The sequence below is a fragment of the Primulina tabacum genome, chromosome 8, assembly GCF_025594145.1.
Source record: "Primulina tabacum isolate GXHZ01 chromosome 8, ASM2559414v2, whole genome shotgun sequence".
Taxonomy (NCBI): Eukaryota; Viridiplantae; Streptophyta; class Magnoliopsida; order Lamiales; family Gesneriaceae; genus Primulina; species Primulina tabacum.
This window is the reverse complement of record NC_134557.1, coordinates 4,629,886-4,653,592: the sequence shown is the minus strand read 5'-3', so window position 1 is coordinate 4,653,592 and position 23,707 is coordinate 4,629,886. Positions and strand designations below refer to the sequence as shown.

General features: G+C 34.7%; 2 protein-coding genes across 5 annotated transcripts; both read left to right on the top strand.

Annotated features, from left to right (window-relative positions):
- Positions 1 to 57: 57 nt before the first annotated feature.
- LOC142553178 (valine--tRNA ligase, chloroplastic/mitochondrial 2) lies at positions 58 to 18,503 on the top strand. Of its 4 annotated transcripts, XM_075663229.1 has the most exons (28): positions 58 to 290; positions 652 to 739; positions 1,291 to 1,414; positions 1,885 to 1,932; positions 2,142 to 2,225; positions 2,950 to 3,044; positions 4,273 to 4,364; positions 4,657 to 4,710; positions 5,175 to 5,227; positions 5,342 to 5,409; positions 6,052 to 6,127; positions 7,381 to 7,464; positions 7,745 to 7,893; positions 7,984 to 8,101; positions 8,177 to 8,293; positions 9,025 to 9,245; positions 9,638 to 9,727; positions 10,263 to 10,374; positions 12,085 to 12,195; positions 12,386 to 12,523; positions 13,164 to 13,214; positions 13,295 to 13,407; positions 14,458 to 14,605; positions 15,514 to 15,618; positions 15,718 to 15,819; positions 17,209 to 17,281; positions 17,435 to 17,601; positions 18,121 to 18,503. In XM_075663229.1, the coding sequence occupies exons 1-28, from the start codon at positions 143 to 145 to the stop codon at positions 18,247 to 18,249; spliced, it is 2,958 nt and encodes a 985-aa protein (XP_075519344.1). In that variant the 5' UTR covers positions 58 to 142; the 3' UTR covers positions 18,250 to 18,503. The 4 variants fall into 4 exon arrangements, with proteins under 4 accessions (XP_075519344.1, XP_075519345.1, XP_075519348.1 ...); XM_075663230.1 differs by lacking the exon at positions 1,885 to 1,932; XM_075663233.1 differs by lacking the exons at positions 58 to 290; positions 652 to 739; positions 1,291 to 1,414; positions 1,885 to 1,932 and having other exon boundaries at positions 4,273 to 4,356.
- Positions 18,504 to 18,920: 417 nt separating this feature from the next.
- LOC142554320 (uncharacterized) lies at positions 18,921 to 21,510 on the top strand. Its single transcript, XM_075665000.1, has 6 exons — positions 18,921 to 19,205; positions 20,203 to 20,301; positions 20,398 to 20,506; positions 20,578 to 20,695; positions 20,807 to 20,871; positions 20,960 to 21,510. The coding sequence occupies exons 1-6, from the start codon at positions 19,021 to 19,023 to the stop codon at positions 21,200 to 21,202; spliced, it is 819 nt and encodes a 272-aa protein (XP_075521115.1). The 5' UTR covers positions 18,921 to 19,020; the 3' UTR covers positions 21,203 to 21,510.
- The last annotated feature ends 2,197 nt before the right edge of the window (positions 21,511 to 23,707 follow it).

Genomic DNA, 23,707 nt, shown 5'->3' with positions numbered 1-23,707 from the left:
AAAAGCCCGGTCCGATTTATCATTGATATTGAAATCGCATCCATTGTACTAAAAGAAGTGGGGAAAAATGGATTTCTCAAGGCCCTCTTTCTTATCTTGAATAACCTGAAACCTCCAACTTCCGAAAAGAAGTGGGGAGGAAATGGCTTTCTCAAGGCCCTCCCTCTTATCTCGTTCTTCCTCCGTATGCAACAGGCTGAACCCAATACTCTTATCTTCCATGCGATGTCGTCGCGTCACTCTCTACCCATCTTCCTTCATTCGTTTCAGGAGCAGACGCTTCTTCGCTGGTGAGCACTGTTTCTTTCAAACGAAGATAATTTCAACAACTTAGAGCATAAACCCATGTCTATAGTCGAGTTGGAGTTTAAATCTTTTTGTAGTGGAAGAAAGGGATATTGCCTATTCAATGTTGATTTTTACAAAGTCAGAAGACTGCCTTTTGCTTTTATATTGGCAGTTAACAAATTATCGATATTGTGTATAAGAGAGTTGCGTTGATGAGTCAAGATTGTTGTTTTATCCGCGCTTTTGTTGTGTGATGATGCTATTAGATATGATCTAAAATGGTTTTATTTCGAAAAGGAAAACAATGGTTTGCTTGAGCGTTATTTTGTTTGCTGAAGTTGTTTTCTTTTCTGTGAATGCTAGTTGCTGCAATGGAGAGCACAGGCGTATTTACTTCACCAGAAGTAGCAAAAGCATTTGATTTTGCATCCGAGGAACGCATTTACAAATGGTAGTTTTTTTGTCGATATTAATTTGGTAACTAGGTTTTTACTCTAAATTCGATACACATTTGCAAGAAATGGGCAAAAATAAAATGAATTGCATGTTCCATCTCAAGGATTTGGTGTTTGTGAGCAAACATTATTTTGAAGGAAAAAATGAACATTTAAAGTTTTCCTCAATGCTACATATTATTTACTGGTTAGGAAGGATTGAAAACGGGAATGTGCCGTAACTTATACTCTCTGTCTTACTTGAGCTTTGTAGGAGGAAATATACATTTTGTTTATCATGACCATGTTTTTTTGGGAATCGTTTCTATATATTATATATCAGGTTTTAAAATATGTTTAGTATGTCACAAATGTCTCATCATTTGGCATTTTGGGATTTAGTACAAGTTTAAAAGAGCAAAAGACCTCTTGTTTTCTGTACATTTATCATCTCATATCCATGCTGACATTAAAATATCTTTTAAGGGAAATATGTTGTTCTTATATAATGATTAGTTATTCGTTTGTGCTACTAAAAATAGATTGGGTCATTGATATTGGATAATAGGTGGGAGTCTCAAGGGTATTTCAAGCCTAATGAGAGAGGTGGTGAACCCTTTGTGGTATCGATGCCGCCGCCAAATGTTACCGGTTCACTGCACATGGGACACGCAATGTTTGTGACTCTTGAGGTAGGATAATGTTGTTTCCTTTTAACCACAAAGTTTCTTGTTTTCAATCCTTTATGTAGTTCTATAGTCTAGTTTTTATATTTTTCGTTCTTCGCATAAGGTTTTGTTCTGATATGCATGAAGATTTCTACGACTTAGAATACATCTTGAGGGAATTGACTTATCCTGCACAAATATTATCCCAAGACACTCCAAATCCTGATAAAAACTTCACTAATTACGAATATAAAACTTGTATTACGTGTGTACCCAAGATTAATATGTGCACTACAGTTGTACATAATTCGTGGTAGTAACCATAGCCCTCAACAGTTAACCATTAGCTATAGTGATATAAATTAGTATGCTCATTCTTCATATAGCTTCAAGACGATGAAATTGATTCATGTTGCTGGATCCGTTAGTTATTCTGATAATAGAAGATTTTCTGTTGCTGTCCAAATAAATACTCAAGTTATTTTGTATAACAGTTCTATTTTCTTAAGGCTTGGATCGTGAAAAACTCACATTTTGGAATGGTAATGTGCATGAATCAAGGGGGAACACACAGTTGTTGTTCCTCTATTCCTCATCCCCCCCGCTTGTATCTCTCTTCATTCTTTACCCCCTCATCTCCCTTCTTATTTTTGTCATTATTTTAACAAATTAATTTTCTGTTGGCCTTACTGAAAATTTTTATACTTGAAGAACTGCATATTGATTTTCCAGTTTTTTAATGCATTTGTAGGACATTATGGTAAGGTATCAGCGAATGAAAGGAAGAACTGCCCTCTGGCTTCCAGGAACGGATCATGCTGGTATTGCTACTCAGGTTGATGATTGGATAAAGAAACCACTTTAGACAAACACTCTGTCATGATTGAATTTTTGTGCTGTAAGAAATTATATTTGTGATTCTTTGAACTTTTATTATTAACCTGTTTTAAAAATTAAGTTTATGGTTTTTTTTTTATCTAGCTATGGTTTGCTTTAAATGCTTATCAGTGTAATTATGTTCATCTAGGATTGTTGCATGAACCTAAGAATATATTTTACTTGCAAATATTTTATTCGCTTTTAAAAATATATAGTGCAATTGGCAGATGAGTGATTAGGGTGTTCAGTTAATTGAAAGGATCATACAGGGTTTTTCTATCGACGGACAAAACTCTCGCTCCTTTTTCTCTTTATCACATAATTTATCATTCTATCTAGCTATTGTTTACTTGAAATGCTTATCAGTGCAATTATGTATATCTCGGATTGTCGCATGAAGCTAAAAATATAATTTACTTGCTAATATTTTACTCCCTTCTTAATTATATAGTGCAATTGGCAGATGAGTGATTAGGGTGTTCAGTTAATTGAAAGGATCATACAATGTTTTTCTATCTACGGAAAAACCCCTTGCTCCTTTTTCTCTATATCACATCATTTATCATTCTATTGTTTGTTATTTTTTCAATATGTTTTAGTCTACATCCTGAATCTTATCCAAGGGAGTCCCTTCTATTCTATAAATTTTTTTGCGAGAATTAAGCACCATATTTTTTCAGCTGGTTGTGGAAAGAATGCTCGCAGCTGAAGGAATAAAAAGAGTTGATTTGGGTAGGGAAGAATTTACGAAACGAGTATGGCAATGGAAAAAAAAGTATATTGTTCATCCTTTCTCGAAGCTCTTTTTTTTCTCATTTGTCTGCATACTCCCCATTCATCCTTGGATTATTTAAGTTGTACTATCAGCCAAATGACTATTTTGTTTGTAAAAGTTACCGATTTTAATTTTCCTCAATTGTGTTGTATTTCTGCTGAAAAAGTTTTTTATGTTTAATTGATTCACTTGTTTTTTCATTTTTAACTCTTGTTTCATTTGCGACCATTTAATGTTCATTTATTATCATTGCCCTTGTTCCTTTCCTTGTTGCCCAGATTAGTTGTGGTTTCCGATTTTTTCTTTATTTCGTTCTTGTCAGTGGATGACATGGAGGTGTTCTAGAGAGACCATATCCCATTTTTCTTCTTCACATGTCTAGTGTTGTAGTAAGACTGGGTCAGATAATTCCTGCCTTCAACCTACCTATTGTGGGACAGACTGGGGTTTATAAATGGATTTGGTAGGTTTTATATTTATGTTCTAAACCAAAGTAGGGTTGGGTCAAGTTGTGGTCTCTTGTCAACTTGATCCATGTATTTTAAGCTTTAGAATCATGAAAATTATGTAATTTTCGTCATGGTTTTGATGATGATTACTTGATACATTTATTTTCTTCTCAAAAGATACCTAGGGAATTATTTATTGATTTCTTTGAATGATTTTTTATGTTCATTTTTATTGGCTTCTAGACATACCTGAGGGAATAAGCGGGTAGACCTTAGATTATGAATTTAATTAGGTGCCTCTGGATTAGCAACAAGTTGAACTGTCTTGCCCTTTCGCCGTTCTTACATATATCTTACACCATGGGGGTATTGAGGTTGGGGAGCATCACGTCAATGCAATGCTACTCTCCTGTCAGTAAAAAGGTGCAATAATCTGTGCAAAAACTGAATACACATTCTGTGTGGTCTTGGAGAAGTTTGTAAGGCACTGCTATTCTAGATCACAGGCTGCCTTACAAACATTCTAATGAAGAGTATATCAATAGGAGACTGTCCTTAAGCGTGTGATTAATCACAATAGTATATTAAGATTTGGTGGAGCATTCACTTTTGCTGGTCAATGATTTTTGGATGATAAACTTCTCTTTCATTCTGCAGTATTCATATTCATATGTTTTATAAAATTATCGAACTTGGTAGTCAGTGGATTTTTTATATGTCTTATTTTTTTTCAACATTACTGATTTGTTTAAATGTATTATACTCTCTGTTACTTGTAGGTATGGTGGAGCAATCACAAATCAAATTAAGAGACTTGGAGCTTCATGTGATTGGACCAGAGAACATTTTACCCTTGATGAACAGCTGAGTAGTAAGGCAATTCTTATCCAGTAAACTCTAATAAACAACGAATCATGATAATATGTCCAGTTTATGTGGCTGTGGTGATGTCTGAGATAGGGCATAATTTGGCCCCAAATTATAATCAGATGCTAGTTCTCATTTTTGTATGTTAGTCTTGCTATTTGGTTCTTAAACAGTTTCTCAACTGCACTCTTCCATGTATTGTTGTTAATTTAGTGAATGAAAGCTGTGCAAATGAATGCTGTATCTTGGTACATAAACCCCCCGGGTTCTGAACCATTTTTTCTTTACTTTTGCAGGAGCAGTAGTTGAGGCATTTATTAGGCTTCACGACAAAGGCCTAATTTATCAAGGTAATTTCACAGTGCTTATTCAAATGTTTGAAGACATTATGCAATAACCTTTTTATATTTGAAAAGAAGATACTGGAAATTATTTGATCATCTGTGCAGTGTTGCTTTTGTTAAAGGAAATAAGGAGCTAACATATTACCTCAGATCATGTCTGTTTGTATAATATCTATGCATGTTTGCCAGTTAGTTGTTTATTACAGGAGAAACCTATTGATTTTCTTCTCACTGTATTTTAAAATTGAGGAATTATGTGGATTGGTATTTTTGTTTATAATTTACTCAGTTTATGCTAGATGGCTTTGGACTCGTGTAGACAAAAACTTATGTTGTGAATTGGAGTGAGATCAATTGCTTATCTTTGCTGCATTATTAAAGTGTATGGATGGACATTGAATCGATTTAGAATTATGTCATTTTGTGTTTCATACTCTTTATTATATGTGGTAACAAATATTTTGTTGCAGGTTCTTACATGGTCAATTGGTCCCCTAATTTACAGACGGCAGTTTCTGATTTGGTATGCAAGTGCCAAACTTGATGCCTAGTTAACAGCATAGGACTAATTCTCCGCCCATGTCTGTTGTTTGTCTTTCTAATGCCACCTCTTTTATTCAAAATAATATTTCTGTAGGAAGTGGAGTACTCGGAGGAACCAGGTGCATTGTATCATATAAAGTACCGTGTTGCTGGTGGTTCAAGGTATGACCACACATCTTCTCTTAACGTTTGATTCCATTACCTTTAAATTACTGGTTTACTGATCATTTGTTTTTTAAGCTAACTAATTAAATCACTAGTTTCACAAGGACTACTTTTTGCCGGACATCGTTTTTATTTAAGCTTTTAAGTACATTCTGGGTAATATGTTGAACTAAGCTGTTAAGTGGATTATGTCATCAATTAAGCACACGCCTCACCTTAAGCATTGCACTTTGCACCTCTGCGCAATGGCATCTATGAGCCTTGGTGCATGTTGCGGTTCTACAAACTATGAAAAAGATTATGGTTATTTTTTGGAGAACCTTATTTCATTCTTCTTGAAAAGATCCTTGCGTAATACTATTAAGACAATTGTAGACATACTGTTGAAAACAAAGGATTTAAAGAATGTGAACATTCAAAAACTGGAAATTTTGAATTTCTGATAACTTCATGAAGTATAGTTGCTCATCGTTTCAGATTGATTAAAAAGATGAGGAAAACATGAAGAGAAAAAAGATAAGTAGGATTATATATATATTGGCATGATTCCACGGCGGTGTAAGAGCTAAAATTTGTATATATGTTATTTGTATTTAATTGAAATTGATCCTATGTAGGAACATTTTCTTTACCTCACAGGAGTGATTTTCTGACAATTGCAACCACAAGACCCGAGACTTTATTTGGGGATACGGCGGTAGCAGTGAATCCCAAGGTAACTTATTAGCAAACTAATTCAATGAAAGATGATTATGAGTAACTCTTTGTTATTTTCTTTGGCGCTTAAAGTAATCTGTATTTTCTTTAGTGACTTGCTTATGAACATTTTGGTTGAGATTAACTTATAATCTCATATGTTATCCACCAATTAACTTATTACTGAAAACATGAGGTTCTTGAGTGGAAAAAGATTTTAAGAAAATGTTGTTTTACATAATCATATTGGAAAATGTGATATCGGTTTGGTTTTATTTTCTGAAAATAACACCTTTATTTTAGATGTTTCATCATATGATATTTAGTTATTTGATAATGTATGGATCAACTAATTTTAAAATATAGTGTTAGGGTTTAAAGTATAATAGAGTAAGAGACATTTTTTTGGGAAATAATGAAATGTATTTCTAGTGGGATCCGGATCACATGAGATGAAAAGATAATTCAACTCCAAGATATGCTTTAATCATGTTGACATATTGTGAGTGATGTTTTAGTCGCAAAATGTTTGTGATGCTGTGCTGTTTGAAAAAGATGCTGTGTGGAAGTTATTTGAGCAAAATTTAGAGACTTTGTTACTTGGAAAGAGGGGCAGTTGGGTAATATGGAATGTGGAGGCTCGCAACAAGGTACTATTTAGTTAGTAGTGGGAATTTGACTTGGAGGAGAAAGCATTTTGTCACAGGTTTATAGCAGGAAAATATGTTCCTGGTCTAAGGGATGAATGTTCATATATCATCAAAGAGCATCTTCCAAGTGTCTTTGGAAAGCAATCTGGGTCCAACATGATAAATGTAAGAATCGTGTGGAATAAAAGCTGGAGATAGATGTGGATTTCACAATTGCATTTTTAGAATGTGCCCTGGTATAAGACTTTGATGGCGCTTGGTTTTCACGTGATATGGTTTTAAAATTAGTTTATCTTTTAGAGACATGTTATATGTTTGGAAGAGATAATGTAGAAAACTATGAAAGTTAATGATATTAGCAACTACTTAGCAGTTGTGGGAAAAAGACAAAAGTTGATCTTCAAAGGTATACGAGGAGACATACCTCATCTATGGGAGAATATCAGGCACTGGATCGGATGACCTTCACCATTAGTCCTCTGGATTGTGCTTTACTTCAAGTATTTTAACTGTCTGTTTCACATATTCGTCACTGTCTTTTGTGCTTCCAATGTCTTCTTTTTAAAGACTATCTTTATCCTGTCAGTCGTGATTGATGATATTTTTGTTGATGTTTTCTTAGGATGAACGTTACTCGAAGTACATTGGAAAGCAAGCTATTGTCCCGATGACTTTTGGTCGGCATGTGCCCATTATTTCTGATAAGGTAAAACCTTGATATCATTTATTAATTCGTTTTTAGGAAGCCCGTTGCTCAAAAACCTTGATATCATTTATAATATTGGCTTTTCTTTTGAGCCCATACAGTGAATGTGAAAAGCTTTCTTACTATGCTATAACTACAATGTTATCAATTCATTTCTTAAGATGTGTAATAACTTTCAGATTGCTATCAGGTTTTTGGTCAATTTTAGTTGTTATTAGAAGTGCCCTTAGAACTTGAATGGAAATCACTTTTGTGGACATAACATCTTGTCAATGTGCAGTATGTCGATAAAGACTTCGGAACTGGTGTCTTGAAGATAAGCCCTGGCCATGATCACAATGATTATCTTCTGGCTCGGAAGCTTGGTCTTCCGATTCTTAATATCATGAATAAAGATGGGACTCTCAATGAAGTTGCTGGCTTGTATTGGTAAGTGATATTTGATTATGTTTAAAATTTTGTTGGATCGAATAATTTTTTGCCTCTACCTTGTATTTATCAATTGCAACTAATATTCAGTGGTCTAGATCGGTTTGAAGCACGAAAGAAACTTTGGCATGAACTTGAGGAGACAGGATTAGCAGTCAAAAAGGAGGCTTACACAATGCGAGTTCCAAGATCGCAGCGTGGTGGAGAGGTGTGAAACTAATGGATAAATATTTAATAGGTGCATCTTTCCTTTCGTTTTCTCACAGAAAGTTCCTCTTACCAGATAATAGAGCCTCTTGTGAGCAAGCAATGGTTTGTAACAATGGAGCCTTTGGCCGAGAAGGCCCTTAGAGCAGTAGAAAAAGGAGAACTAACAATTTTGCCTGAAAGATTTGAGAAAGTACGTAATAGAGATAATGTAAATCCTCCAAATTTGGTTTTCTACACCTCTTTTCATGTTTTAATGTGCTTATGCATGTTTCCATTTTAGAGTTGTCTAAAAAGCGCTAGATGTTTTTTTAGCTTTTTTTCTCTCTAATTTTTCTTCTTGTTCATCTCCATATTTATTTAAAAGTTCGTCTGTATCGGATTCAAACTTAAAATCCATGACATATTCCTCTCTTCATCCGATACCAATTCTTCTTTGTTAAATTCTCTTACATATTCAACATGTGTTCCAAAATCTTCATCTTCGCCATCAACAATTCAACCTTGTGTCGCAGTTGCTTCACTAGCAAGTAACACATCCACTACTTTTTCTTCTTTTCTTCTATTCTTGTTGATGATCTTGACAATGAATTGAACATAGACCTGGCGGCAACGCCTAGAGGCATCACTTTCGTAAAAATTCAGGGCCGTGGACGACCTAGGTGCCTAGGAGGTGGTCCTAGGCAGCGTCCTTTAGAACACTGCTATTTTATCGGAAGAAGCCGTTCTGGTCTATTTGTTGCCTCATTAACATTGGGTAATATTTCTGCAATTTTTAGCATAACTAAAACACGAACACTGGCCTTGATGCTTTTAAGACTGTTTTGGGCTGTCTTATTTTATTGGTTTTGGTTGGCTAATCTTAACTGTATTTATTTGTATAAAGTTGGAGTCCTTTATTTATTTACTGCATGATGATGCTAGATATATAATCACTGGCTATCAAACATCAAGGACTGGTGTATAAGCAGACAACTATGGTGGGGGCATCGTATACCTGTTTGGTATGTTGTGGGTAAAGATCCTGAAGAGGAATACATAGTAGCTAGGAGTGAAGAAGAGGCTCTTAGAAAAGCACGTGAAAAGCATGGAAAAAGTGTTGAAATTTATCAAGATCCAGATGTTCTTGACACTTGGTTTTCCAGGTTTGTTGGACCATTTTTCTTTATGACCAGGCCATTAATTTTATACTTTCCTGTCTCTTTGTTTTTTGGTGTAGAAGTAGTCGATGCTGCCTGTTTCTTGAAAGAATATTTTCTGATTAGGGACTTAATAATATGTGGAGGAAACTAAGGAGTTGAATAGGTATTTTTCACACTTTGTCAATTGTGTGATGATTTAGATGATTTCAAATGTTATATAGTTTTTAATTATTTAGTTCCACTAGATTTCTTACGCTCATAATGTAGCAAGGTATATATTTTTGTTTTTTGGGTTATTTGACTCCTGAATGTTTGTATGTCCTGAATATTGATTTCAAACGTTGAATGACTGGAAGACCAGATAGTTGACTGAATTCTGTTTGCCTTTTTGTTAGTTCTCTGTGGCCATTCAGCACTCTCGGTTGGCCAGATGTATCAGCAAAGGACTTTAAGGACTTCTATCCTACTTCAGTTCTTGAGACAGGGTATTCACAGATTATACCTGTTCATCTATCTTTCTGTATAGCTAGTATTGCTGTTTGGAAGATTTCTTTAGGGTGGTGCTCAATATTATCGTCTTAAATTGTCAAGTTGTGCATTTTTTTATATTTAACTTCTGTAGAGTGTTACAGAACATGTAATTTTCATTTTAAAGCAGGAAAATCATCCATCTTTTGTACTGCACTAGATCCTCTTGTAACTCATGTAATAACTTCCTGAAAATGAGGTGATGAATCAGATTCTTATTTTCATCATCTCCATGAGCAAAATTTGTCTCAATATGGATAATCTCCTGAAATAAAGTTAATTGCTCCTTTCTGGCTTACTTGGTGCAGCAATTTATTGTATTTTGTGAGGCTTCCTATGCCCCCAGATTGTTTGACCTTTTCACATTCTTATTCCTGATCACTTTTCATTTGACAACCCATTTTACTTATATATATATATTCTTTTAAAGAGATTATAAGTGTATCCATTTCGACCATGCTTAGATATAATTGTTGCTGCTTGTTTTGCCAGGCATGACATATTGTTCTTTTGGGTGGCACGAATGGTGATGATGGGAATAGAATTCACGGGGACGGTTCCATTTTCATATGTTTACCTTCACGGTCTAATTCGAGATTCTCAAGTGAGTTGGAAATTGAGGCTAAGATCACTGCCTCTAGCGATAACTTTTAATTGAATGCCTTGTTTCCATAACAATCTTTTAGTAGTGTTATTTATTGTGAAGCTGGTTCTGAACATGACCTGCATCGAAGCTTCATGTTTTATTTAGTTTTTGCATGCCATTATGTCAATCGAGTTTATCATTGTGTCATTGTTTTTTAACCTTATTTATTAGATCGTGTAGTCAATAAGACTTCATTTTTTTCGGTATTATTGATTGTAAGATTGAACATTGTTAATTATCAAAAAGTATAACTGGTTGTAATGGTGTATATCAAAATTTTAAATCGTATAACAACTCAAGCACCACGTTTGGTTGTTCTCCCAAGATGAGCAATTATTGATCACAATAATCCTCTCATAATAATTGCACCAACTCGCAACTCATAACAAATGAACACACGACATTAGCTATGATTCTTATTTTAGTATCGAACATTTGTCATTTTATCAAAATATCTGGGTGATAAGAGTGTTTTAAGCTGCATAACAGCTTAAGCGCCACATCGTGTCGCTCTTCCAGTAGGACAACTATTGCGTTCCAACATTGCTTTATTTATAATTGATCGGTATCAAGAAGGATAGAGTAACCAGAAAAATTGTACTTGTTGACTTCAGGACCAAAAGTTGGTCGATAGAAATCCTATTTAAAGAAGTGAAAAGGTTCTATGAGAGAATTTCTTTTGTGCCTAAAAATTGAAGTTGGGTTATAAACTGTAACAAGGGACTTATGTGATATTTTATAGCTTCATTTAAATAATTGTCGAGTTCTCTAATTTTCTTTTTATAAGGAGTAAAATCATGTCAACTTGTTTAGACCTAGGAAAATAAGCTCATGGCCCCTTTTTATCTAATATTGAGTCGACGAATCGAAGGTTCATACTCTAAAATTGGAGGTTTCAGGAGGAAAAAACTTATGAATTTGTTTGGTATAACAAAAAATAAGGATCCATTTTTGTTTTATAAATTTCATCTATTCCCTGACTGGAGCCATGATCAAATTCTTCATGAGATTCATAGTTACCAAAACAAAAATGATTACCTTGATAAGACATTCCCTCGTTCTTCCTCTTTGATGTTTCTGGAATTTTGTATTATTTTCTTTAATTTCTCCTTGCAAAATTAGAATATTAAATCCGGCCCACTTTGTAATATGATTTCCACATTAGCAAATAAATGATTAGCGTGCTATGTTTTAGAATGTTGAGGACTTGCTATGTCTTTCCATAGTGGTGTTACTTAGGTATTTCCATCACTACCATTTTCTGAGAGGGTGCAATTGTGTAGTCACTGCCATGAGGAAATTGAAAGTATGCTGCTAAATTTATTTAATTCAAGATATTGGGAACATGTAAAATGGATAGCTCATCGGTTTCAGGTTTCCCCTCCTGGAATAGTTTTTTTATTTTCTTTACTTTGTATATTTCAAACTATTGTCTGGTTATTCTCATGGCGTTGTTGATAAGTTAACTAATTTGAAGTTCTGGTTTCTTCTCAAAGAGGATGCTTGATGGTCATCTGAGTAGCACTGTTCAATGCATAGATACACGATTCCATTTTGAGTTTTGACTAAAAGTTGGGACATTCATTATTCATTTGAACATTTTTTTATTCATATGCTACTTTTCTTGAGTCTGATGCTACTTTTAACTTGTTATTCACATTAATATAGGGACGAAAGATGTCTAAAACACTAGGAAATGTCATAGATCCTCTTGATACAATCAAAGAATATGGAACTGATGCTCTGCGCTTCACTCTTTCTCTAGGAACTGCTGGTCAGGTTTGTCGATCTTATCTTAAATGTGAAATTGCTCACTTGCAAACTTTTTTATTAGTCAAAAAGGAGGAAAATACAATGGTTTGTTATAGTTTCGCTGCTTCATTTCTTGGGAACTCATTTGCTTATTACTAAATACATCTGGCAGTCAATGTGGTAGTTTTCTAAACCTTGCTTTATGTTCTTCTTTCAGGATTTAAATTTATCTACCGAGAGGTTAACTTCTAGCAAAGCATTCACGAACAAATTGTGGAATGCTGGCAAGTTTGTGCTCCAGAATTTGCCTGATCAAAGTGATTTATCTGCTTGGAAAGCTATACAGGACTTCGAGGTTCTTTTGCCTCTTATTTTTTCGCAAAATGGCATTTAATAATTATTGCCCCAACTTCCATGCGAACAACGAACAGCTATATCGGAAGTCATACTTGTGAAATATGGTGACGGTTGGTTCCACCATTGAACAGCCCGAGTTTCTTTCATTTACGTTCGTGGTTGGGGGGTCCAGATTTAAAAGTTGAAGAATGTTCCCCTGATAAACATGCTGGTTGCCCTTATCCTACAATTTATCTTTATCCTCTTAAGCTTGTTGATAATACTACCAAATTTGAATAATTTTTTAATTAGGGGTAAGCACATATGTTATCTCAGTTTGCATGCATCACATTTGGGATGGAGGGGTCCAGATTTAAAACTTAAAGAATGTTCCCCTTTTAAGCATACTGGTTACCTTTATCCTGCAACTTTTCTTTATCCACTTAAGCTTGTTGATAATACTACCAAATTTGAATATTTTTTTAATCAAGGGCGAGAACATACGATATCTCAGTTTGCGTGCATAATTCTTGGATTGAGGAGGTCATAATATTAATTAATTCATGGAATCAGTCGTTTGCTAGTAGATGAACAACATAAAGTCATTCCTTTGTTCCTCTGGCTTATACCTCTGACTAAATAGATCAATGTTTTTACAGTTTGACATGGAAAAGGCAGTGCTCAATCTACCTTTACCGGAGTGCTGGGTGGTTAGACTCAATCTCCCAAAACTGTTGAATTACAGTCCATTATTTCCCTCTCTATTGTCATCACTTCTATTTGTATGCAGGTTTCAAAACTTCATATGCTAATTGATGCTGTCACCATAAGTTATGATAAGTTATTCTTTGGTGATGTTTCAAGAGAAATATATGATTTCTTTTGGGGCGATTTTGCTGACTGGTACGTATATATATATATATATATATATATATATTGCACAAATTTTAATAAGCTGATTCTATTTCATTGTCCAAACTCAAAGTTTTCCTAGTTTAGCTTGTCATATTTAGTGATCAGAGTTGAGATGTGAGTTGTGTGTAGTTTTTCAGTTTTATCTTCTCTCATATGAGCCTCTTCTATCACATCCGGTAAATTAGTATGATGTTGTCTTGCTCTCCGTACCCTGGTTGGTTCAGATTAGAGCCACTAGAAGATGGGAGTAGTTAAGGACCTCCAACAGTAAACAGAACTGGAACAAAAACTGTTGGTTGTGGGAGTATAGATTGTAAAGCGACAGAGATTTTTTAATTTACACTATTGCAATTGAGTGCTCCGTATATCATCAAAAGTTCCTTTTGAGGGTAACTATTGGCATGCCAACCCCTAGCATAATCCAACTGAAAGTAAAAAAATTGTCTCTCTAACTCTCACTACTTTTGGAGGTAATAACGAAGCATTTTTAACTCATTGTTGTGACTTTTGTGTGAATTTTAACATAGCCATTCAAACTGGGAAAACAGAATATTGTCTTTGTTTGATCATGAATCTAATAATTTTTTTCAAGTTAACATAATGAAATGGATTATTATTCTTGTATGCTTTGTCTTTTTCCATCACTGTGTCTTAGTTGTTTCATATGCTATATTTGTTGGGAATTGCAATTGCGTAAGTTCTACACCCCTGTGAAAATTGCCCGTTGAATTAGTAGTTTTAGTTTGAGCAAATACTGGAGTATGGATGTTTAGGTTATATATTATTATCTAATATAAATAGAGCCTTTTCGGCTGTTGAATTAGTCTGAGAATAGTTGTTCACTGTGATTCTGTTGTTATCCTATTTGTAACTAGTAACTTGTTGCATTACCATTGCTTTTGCAAGTTGTAGAATGCTCCATATTCCTCTTTGGTGCATGACGATTTCCAGACTCATAATATTTTATTTTTCCTCATTATTGCTTTGTAGGACTCACTTATCTATGCACCAGACTCATGTTTTTGCATTTCTTGTTAGGTACATTGAAGCAAGTAAAGCTCGGCTTTATAACTCGGAAGGTGATTCTGTCGCGTCTACATCACAGGCAGTACTTTTATATGTGTTCGAAAACATACTGAAATTATTACACCCTTTCATGCCATTCGTAACTGAGGAGCTCTGGCAGGTATAAAATATAGTTTAGTGGTGTTTTCCCGTTGTGTTCGGAAAACATTTTGAGAAAAAGTGTCTTGCAAGAAATGTGAAGTTTGATATTTGATTGGCTTTATTTTTTGACGGTATATATCGTGTCAACTGTCATGCAAGAATTTATTAGGATGATGATTTCTTATCATATATTTAGTTATTCTAAAATGTAGTGTTAGTAGTTAAAATATCATGCTACAATAACATGTTTCTGGGGCATGATGAAAGGTTGAGTTAAAAGTAATGTTAGCAGTTAAAAGTAATGTTGGGAGATATATAATAGAAAAAAATTGAGTTTTGAGAGATTGAATGTGTTTGGGAGAATAAAAAAATATTAAAAATGTCTCCAAATATTTCTGTGTTTCCATGAGAATTTTAGTAGACCTTTTCTTATCAGCGTTGTTAGAATCATGTACAAATTTAATTATAACCATCACCTGCAAGCATTTTGTTCATCACCCAAATGTTCATTTTGGTCTATGGTTTTGGTTATTGATATATTTGCTTCGTGAAAATAATTCCTCTCTCAGAACACTTTGTATGTCACAGCCTTTTTCCTGTTTTCACAGCTACAGAAAAGGAAATATGTCATGATCTTTTTAATCCTCGGCTAAAATATAAACTTCAGTCTTTTCGGCCTCACTTTAATTTAGAGCAGGCATTGGGATGATCTTTTTGTCATTACATTGCAGTGGATCGGAATACTTTAATTTTGTTGCAAGTGTACCTTCTGTTAAAACATGGGCAGAAATGGATGGTTCCATATTCTTGTATATGTCTTCTCATGCCTATTATTAAGACAGAAGGATTCCAGTCCTTGTTTTAATTTTGGATTCAAAATGCTATGCTTCCCCATCTGAAAATTATGTATGTTGTTGTTTTCCAAAGTCATTGCCCTACCGCAAAGAAGCTTTGATAGTAACAGCATGGCCGGCAACTTCTCTTCCTAGGCTAGATGAATCTGTGAAGAAATTTGAAAACTTACAGGCTTTGGTAATAATCCTTTTATTTTTACTTATTGAGATAGACCAATTGAGTTACCTGATTGTGTGCTTAGATAGTTCTTGTTTTCCGTTACTGGCCTGACCTTAGACCAGGGCGATTCGAAATGCAAGAGCGGAGTACTCTGTTGAACCAGGAAGACGTATACCGGCTTCTATTGTTGGGAATTCGGAAGTCTTAAAGTATATATATGTAAGTTGGTCAATCTCATACGGTTCCTATCCTACATTAATGAAGAAGAGTGGTATAACTGACGGTTAGCTTGATATTTTGACTTCCAATCAGCTAATAACTGGTTGTCTTCTGTTTTTTTTATCTTTTGATGAAATACATATTGACCAGTGGTAATAAAATGTTAGCACCTGATTTAACCATGGTGAACGGAGGCTCATCGGTTAGGTTCAATCATTGAGTGCACCAGTATTTTTCTCAACATGAGGAAATGATGAAATATTTATGAGATTTTTATTCAAGTAGAAGATGTATTAATCATCAAATTATTGATATACTGTTTAAAAGAGCTAAACAGTTCACAGACTTTGCACATTATTGGTGCACGAACTTGCACTTGAACGATAGAAGTATGATACATAGACAGTATTTCTTAGTTAATTTGTCATAATATTTGGTTACCTCAGCCAGTAACAACTTAAGGTGTTAGAGCAAGACTGTGTCACGAGCCGCGAAGAAGAAGTGGGTTGAGAAGGGGTTGTGGGCAGCAATGTAGAGAATGAAACTTACAAGCCCAAGGTCTGTCAACGTTTCAATCATGGAAAATTTAGGGTTAAAGATGGAGGAACAAGAAGATTTTTTCCTTGGTTAAATGGGATAATTATTTCTTTGTTTTAACTATTTCTTTGTTTTTAGATTTCTGCATATATTTTAAAATTTGGTAGGATTTATTTCAGTTAATTTTTGGATTTGCGTCATCAGTATAGGTAGGAACTTGGGGGAAAGAATTAGGTATTGAGAAAATATCAATAAAAAGTTTATTTCACAAGATCGGGTGGTTCTATTGTTTTCACAATCCCCGATTCTTCAACTAATCATAGTTCGTCAAGGGCTTAAATCAAAACGCAGGAATCCTATTCCGAACTAGGAGATTTCACTGTCCAACGACCCATAACACGATCCCAAACTCAGGCACGTAACAGAGAGTAAGGTAAACTTTTACTGGCATCAATATTCTCTTCGATTGGTGAAAGAAATTCTTAAGATCTGATTGAATAGATTGTTAATAAGGCCACATCTAAGAGCAATGCTTAAATTCACGCAAATACCTGAAATTTGTTTTCACAAATACTGGAATAACAATTTAACAGGAGAATGCGACAGGGGATTCCGTTGGTCTTTGTGTTTTGAACCTTTGAATGATCTATAGATTATTGCTTTGTTTGCTCTTCTTTAAACAAAATTTCTGGAATCTACAGTGCTGACATTAACTCTTGCATTCACACATTTCAAGTCTTATATCAAAATGCAACCTTATGTTTTAATGTTTTTAATAAATACATATGCCAGTTTCAAATAATTGAATTTCAATGGTAGTTGTAGAGATTATCTTCTTCTTTTGTGATGCAGGAGGAAAGAGAAGTTTTGGCTCTCCTCTCTAGATTAGATTTTCACAATATCAGCTGTACCGAATCTCCCCCAGGTACCGCAGAAAAATTCTATTTTTTGCAAGTATATAATCATTTTCATTATCTAGAGTGTCCTCTATGTTTCTGGTTCTTGATTTTCGTTGTTGTGAATTTAGACTGTATAATTACCGTTGTACAGCATTGTATTGATGAAAGATGATCTCCAGGTGATGCCAATCAATCAGTTCATCTTGTTGCCAGCGAAGGTTTGGAGGCTTATCTTCCTCTTGCTGCCATGGTAGATATTTCTGCTGAAGTGCAGCGCCTTTTGAAACGGCTTGCTAAAATGCAAACGGAATACGATGGACTCATGGCTCGCCTAAGTTCTTCCAGTGTGAGCTGTGATCAAGACTTCTTTTTTTTACTTATAAGCGGGTCAAAATTGAAAATGAAACATGAACATGCTTCACTTACAGCTTCATATTTCAATTTATAATTTTCATACAGTGTATTAAGAGGAAATAAGGGAACCATGATCTGAAACTGTTGTGCTCGGGCTCTACTGTTGCCTCGTCTTTTGTTTTTAAACCACGAAATTGTATTCACATTTACTACAAAACCAGCCATGTTGCCATGAATATAACATGGATTGGGCGTGAAATTCGTTATTTCGATTGAAGTGGCTACACCAGCCTGAACTTCTGTCGCATAGTTGTTTTTTCCGAAGTTTATTTAAACTCACTGCGGTAACTATTGACTGCTTAAATGATTATGCTTGTCTAAATCAGCACCAGATCTTCAACGATCAAATGCTTTAGCTCGAATCTCTCATCCTCGTGTGTTTTATTTTAGATGGATTCTTTTGTCCGCTCAGTAACTTTGAGTTCTCATGGTTTTCATTATTTGGTTACAGTTCGTAGAGAAAGCTCCAGAGGACGTTGTTCGTGGTGTTCAACAAAAGGCAGCAGAAGCTGAAGAAAAACTGACACTGACAAGAAACCAGCTTTCTTTTCTTGAATCCACCATTCCAATCTCGAAGTAAAGTCGTGAAATTTTGGTTGTCAACGAGGCCAGTCCACTGGAATACGTGAGAAATAGCTGAATTGTTCTTCTTGTGAGTGTAAGCTAGAGTGTTCGGTACCAATCTTTGCGTTCGAAACATTTTATACGACAATTACGTTTAAGGGTGGCTGTGCCGTTTTATATTGTTGAATCTACTGAATGCTTCTTCTGATAGATTAGTATATTCAGTGAATTCACATCAAATCCAAATCAAAGCTTTAGCTCTTTATGTAACATTTAGTTGTCTCGATATCTTGTTAGGCACTATATCATTGTGTTATCTACATATATTAATGTATCATTGTTATATTATAAGTTCTTAGCAATCACCAATCCAACAACCAAACGATGACTTGAACTTTTGGATCGAAACCTTGTCTAAGTTTATGTGCATGGACAGATTAGTACGAATTGAATAATCAAACTTGTGGATATGAGAGGGAAGAGATTACTATTAAAATATTATAGATTAAAAATCGCCACTAATTTCTTTTGAACTTTCAAAATTTGTAGGCATTAACTTTATGATATCCACCAAAAAAAAAAGGAAGAAGAAAACTATAGGCAGGCCAAGAGTAAGTAATGGGTTATAAAGCCCATTTAGGACCCATTAAGCACAACAAGGCCCACTAAATCCAATCCCTGATCGTCCACGTGTTGTATATTGGTCTGCGCGGGATTCTCGCACGGCGTCTCACATCCTATCTCGCTCTCGGCTCTCCCCTTACCGATCAGCTCTTAAATCAGATCAATGGCGAAAACCCTTGCTTTGCCGATCATTTTGGTTTTAACTCTACTTTCCATTTGTTTTATCTTCTCAGAATCGGCAGCGGCGGGTCCATTTATTGTTGCCCATAAGAGAGTTTCTCAGAAAAAGCTTAATCAGAACCTGGAACGTGTTTCCGTCTCTATCGATATTTACAACAGTGGATCCGAGTATGGTCTCTTTGATTTAGTGAATCTTTTTATCATCTGTGTTTTTTTTTATGATCCTTGTTAGATTTAGGATTCGACCCACAAATTCAGTGGGTGATATTGTGAATGAAGCTTGAATTTTTCGTCAGAGGGGAGATGACTCGCTCACTGGGTGCGCCCCTGTGGATTGTTGTTTGTAAACCCTTCAAATCATCGGTTGCAAAAGAGGGGGAATTTTTTTGTATTGATTGCCTGTAGATGAAAGCAGTAGCAGATTACATGTGGATGCGAACAATCGCTGATTGCACAGATTAAAATTTTTTTCTTTCAAAGGCATTCATTGTATTCATTATCGAACTCTGTTGCCTGTATGATTTGTATTTGCCTGGTATCAGTAGATGTGTTGTTTTTTTAATACCATCCAAATGAATTTATTTATTCAGTACTTAACGGAACCAGGAAATGGAATTTGTGCAACTTGTATAATTTTTAGTATTCGATATGTTCTAAATGGACTTAGATTCTGTTCAAATTAGGATATGTTAATTGTGTTAATCTTTGAATAAATTTATACTGAACACTTTTTGCGACCATTTACATGTCTTTGGGCTCTGATCTATGCATTCAATGCTGGCACATATGATTGTTTTATGTCAAACTATCAAAGAATTTTTTCGATGTTTTCTATGTGAAAGCTATGAGGAGGCATTTGCCTCTTAATAGGACAGAGCAACTGTTTTTAATGTGCAAACATTTCATTTGACGATGTCTCTTTTGACTCTACCCTAACTAAGGTATTATACAAGAATACTATCTGGGCCTCTCTTAGTTAGAAGTTTTGTTCAGTCCTTGACCTAAATGGTTAACTTTTTATAAGCTGAATTGATTGATTGCTTGAAGTTGAGCCTCTCTTAGTTAGAAGTTTCGTTCAGTCCTTGACCTAAATGGTTAAATTTTTATAAGCTGAATTGATTGATTGCTTGAACTTGAAAAGTAATGTTTGCTTACTATATTGCAGCACAGCATATGATGTAACCCTCACTGATGATAGTTGGGCTCAAGAGGTCTTTGATATTGTGACTGGAAACACTTCTAAATCTTGGGAAAGACTTGATGCGTGAGCTTTTCAATTTTTTCCTAGGAAACTTTTGTATGGTCATTCTTTCTTCCTTTATGTTTTACTTATATGTGGATTATTTGCATTTGATTGTAGTGGCTCCCTTGAGTCACATTCATTTGAGTTGCTGTCTAGTGTGAAAACCGTTTACTATGGTGCACCTGCTTTGATCACTTATCGAATTCTCACAAAGTCCAAGCTACAGGTTTGCCTTTTTAAGTGCTGAACTACCCGAACAAGTTGAATGTAATGACACTAATATCTGGTTATTTTCAGGAAGCTTACTCAACCCCTGTTCTGCCGCTGAATATTCTTTCAGAAGCAACATCGGAGACAAAAATTGCACTTGTAATTTTGTTTCCATATATTACTAACATAAAAGCGACTTTTGAGTTTTGAGATTTGTAGTACTTGTTTATTTTTGCTTCTGTATCCTTACTGAAATAATTCTTTTTTTATCTTGTATCTTCACTGTGGATGGATTGATCATCTTTATGGCTTTCAGGCAAAGGTACTAAGTCTTCCCTTCTTTGTCGAAAATCCTTTGATATTAGGGTGTTGTTTAGTGAGGTTAATATTTTGGATAAAGGTTTTCACGTATATTCCTCTTATTCATGCATTGTGCTACTTCCTTTTATTTTGAACTGTGGGTTGATGATTGAATTTGAGAGTTTTGTTAACCGTTATTTCTTGTCGAAGCTCTCTTACCTTTTTAACAATACATGTGATAGTTCTGTGTTTTCCAGCACCATTTTTGTCCTCTCTTATGAATCTTTCACCATGCAGAGGTTACTGGACAAATTATGGTTCGCATGTTTCCGTGGCTCTCATCGTTTTCCTTTTTGTGAGCCTCATGGTTACGAAGCCAAATGCCGCCAAAGGAAGCAAGAGGAAACGTTGAAACTTCGAGAGATGGTGTTCTGATTTGCTTCTCAGGACAGCATCGTTCATAACAACGCGGCGTTTTAGCTTTTAGACTTGGGATACACAATCAAGAGAATGAAGATTCACATCGTTGAGGAACTTTTATTGTTTTCCAAGTATAATTTAATGGCTTTATATTGTTTTTGTGTAAGATGCTTGGGTAATTGTTTTGGATTTCTCTTTGGTCTGTTTCTCGTGAGTAACTGGAGGGAAATACGCTTGGGAATGATCCAAACTGTTAGATGACATTTTTGACTAATCGATAAATTAAATAAATAATGACTGGTAATTATTTGGGAAAAAAATTAAAATAACAGTCTCTTAAAAATGAAGGCTTCTGGTTATTAGCTTCTTTTTTTTTTCATTAGGGATTTTAGGTACGTAATTCTAATACTAACATCGATCTGAAAAAAATATCCAAAAATCAAATATATTTTACACATTATTTCTACTTATTGAGATTTTTTTATTAAAAAGAAAAGGATAAGTAGAAAACAACAACTCACCCCAAATAAGGTAAAAGAATACAAAGGAATAATTTTTTAAAAAAATAATTCAAATAAAAAATGTCATTCAACGTAGACTCGTCTATATATTTGAGAACTTGTCCAATGCAGTTCTTTCATTCCAAACACTGGTCAAGGCACGAGAAATATTATTCGGGACAAGTTCGAAACAAACGACTTCGTTCTCCCCCCTGTACTCCCTGTATTCCTAAAATTAGCAGGAAATGTCAATCTTTGCTGTGGCAAAGCTCATGAATTCACAAAGGATCAATTTAAAGATGATTTCCATAACTAATTACTTGTTTGGTGCATCTTTCATGCATTGAATAAGAGGCATGCATGCTCCAGTTCGAATGACTAAACGTATTATGAATTCGTGGATATGAATTGTTCATCCCCTGATGTGATTGAGACACATATGTAATAATTGAAACACAAAAAAAAGATAGAAAATAATGAATTTGCAAACCGCATAATGCTGATCGCGAAGAAATACAAATGGGAGACAACACAATTAAGCCTTATATATAAGCTTGAAAACAGTGTACAACATAGAAATACAAGAAAAACCAGACACAAAACACGAAGACGTGCTTCCGAAACCGAGCAAATGACACGTTGCTCAGATGACTGATCCAGGGCAAACTATGACATCGGATGGAAATGGGATAGATTATGGTTGGTGAAACGTTCCTTTTTCGGAAAACTTATTGCATATGATTTTTTATTTTTTTTTGCAGATCGTCCCTAAAAAGTAGGCGATAGAGTACGATTTAAGGACGATTCCACATATGTGGGATCAACTTGTGAACAGAAGGAGTAGGCTTAATAGCAGGAGAATGAGTGTTTATTGTTTTCCTGATGCTTTCCGGGCAGCAATCCACGATGTTCGCTCGACAACATGGCATCCATGGAGGTTGAATTTGTCCATCTGTGGTTGTCACAATCGCGACAAGAATAAGGATAACACACGCACTGATCTTAGGAGCCATGAAAGTTTTTTTTTTTTTTTTTGGTGCAAGTGATGGACTTTTTGATGGTTGTGTTCTTGAGATTGGGCGATACATGCACGTTCTCGCGTTATATATAAACAAGAGACAAGCTAGAGATCATCTACTAATCTTCCTTGGACATAGAGATTTATATTATATTACACACACTCGTTATTACAATGTTTGAGACGGACATATATATAGGCCGGTTCTGTTGAATTTAAACCACAAAAAGATCAAATTCTTACTTCAAATCTGTTGAGTATCCTTTGGATAAAAACTTTATTTGAAATGCAAATAAATTAATGAACTTTCAAACGTTTTGATCATTTTAAATATCTTTTAAAATCCAAAATTATTCATCCGATCGAACTAAGGCAACCTTAAACCCAATAAGCTACCACATCGTCTAAATATAATTGGGATATTTTCACGCATATTAATTTAAACAATTCTTACATGAAGAGCACACAAGAAGCAAAGAATCATAGAGGCAGGCGGCAAATTTGTTGGTTATGTAGAAAAAGGAAACCAAACGTGAAATTCTAGGAGCCTTCCCTCGATTTCTTCACTGCTAACATTACGAGAGATGGACTTTTGCAGGTTATTAACAACTTTACAATTTTCTCAGTCAAATTAGTAAAAAAATCGACCAATTTCAGTTTCATGTTATGCATCGATCTCATCTCCCCTACCTTGATCAGCAATGAATCGTAAACTCTATCAGCAATATAAAATTTCAAACTTAACAGTTGATCTACTGACTCAAATTCTTTCAAACACGACAGAATCACACATATATTATAACACCCAATACCTCAAATGATATTAAACGTTTAATCTAACAATTGATCTAATGATTTTTTAGAATCACGTCAGAATTTTTTTTCTAAAAATGTTGTTTCTACGTATATATAAATATGATAAACAATATGCAGAAGTAGATCAAGTATTATTTCTGGCCATTGAAAATTTTGAAACTTT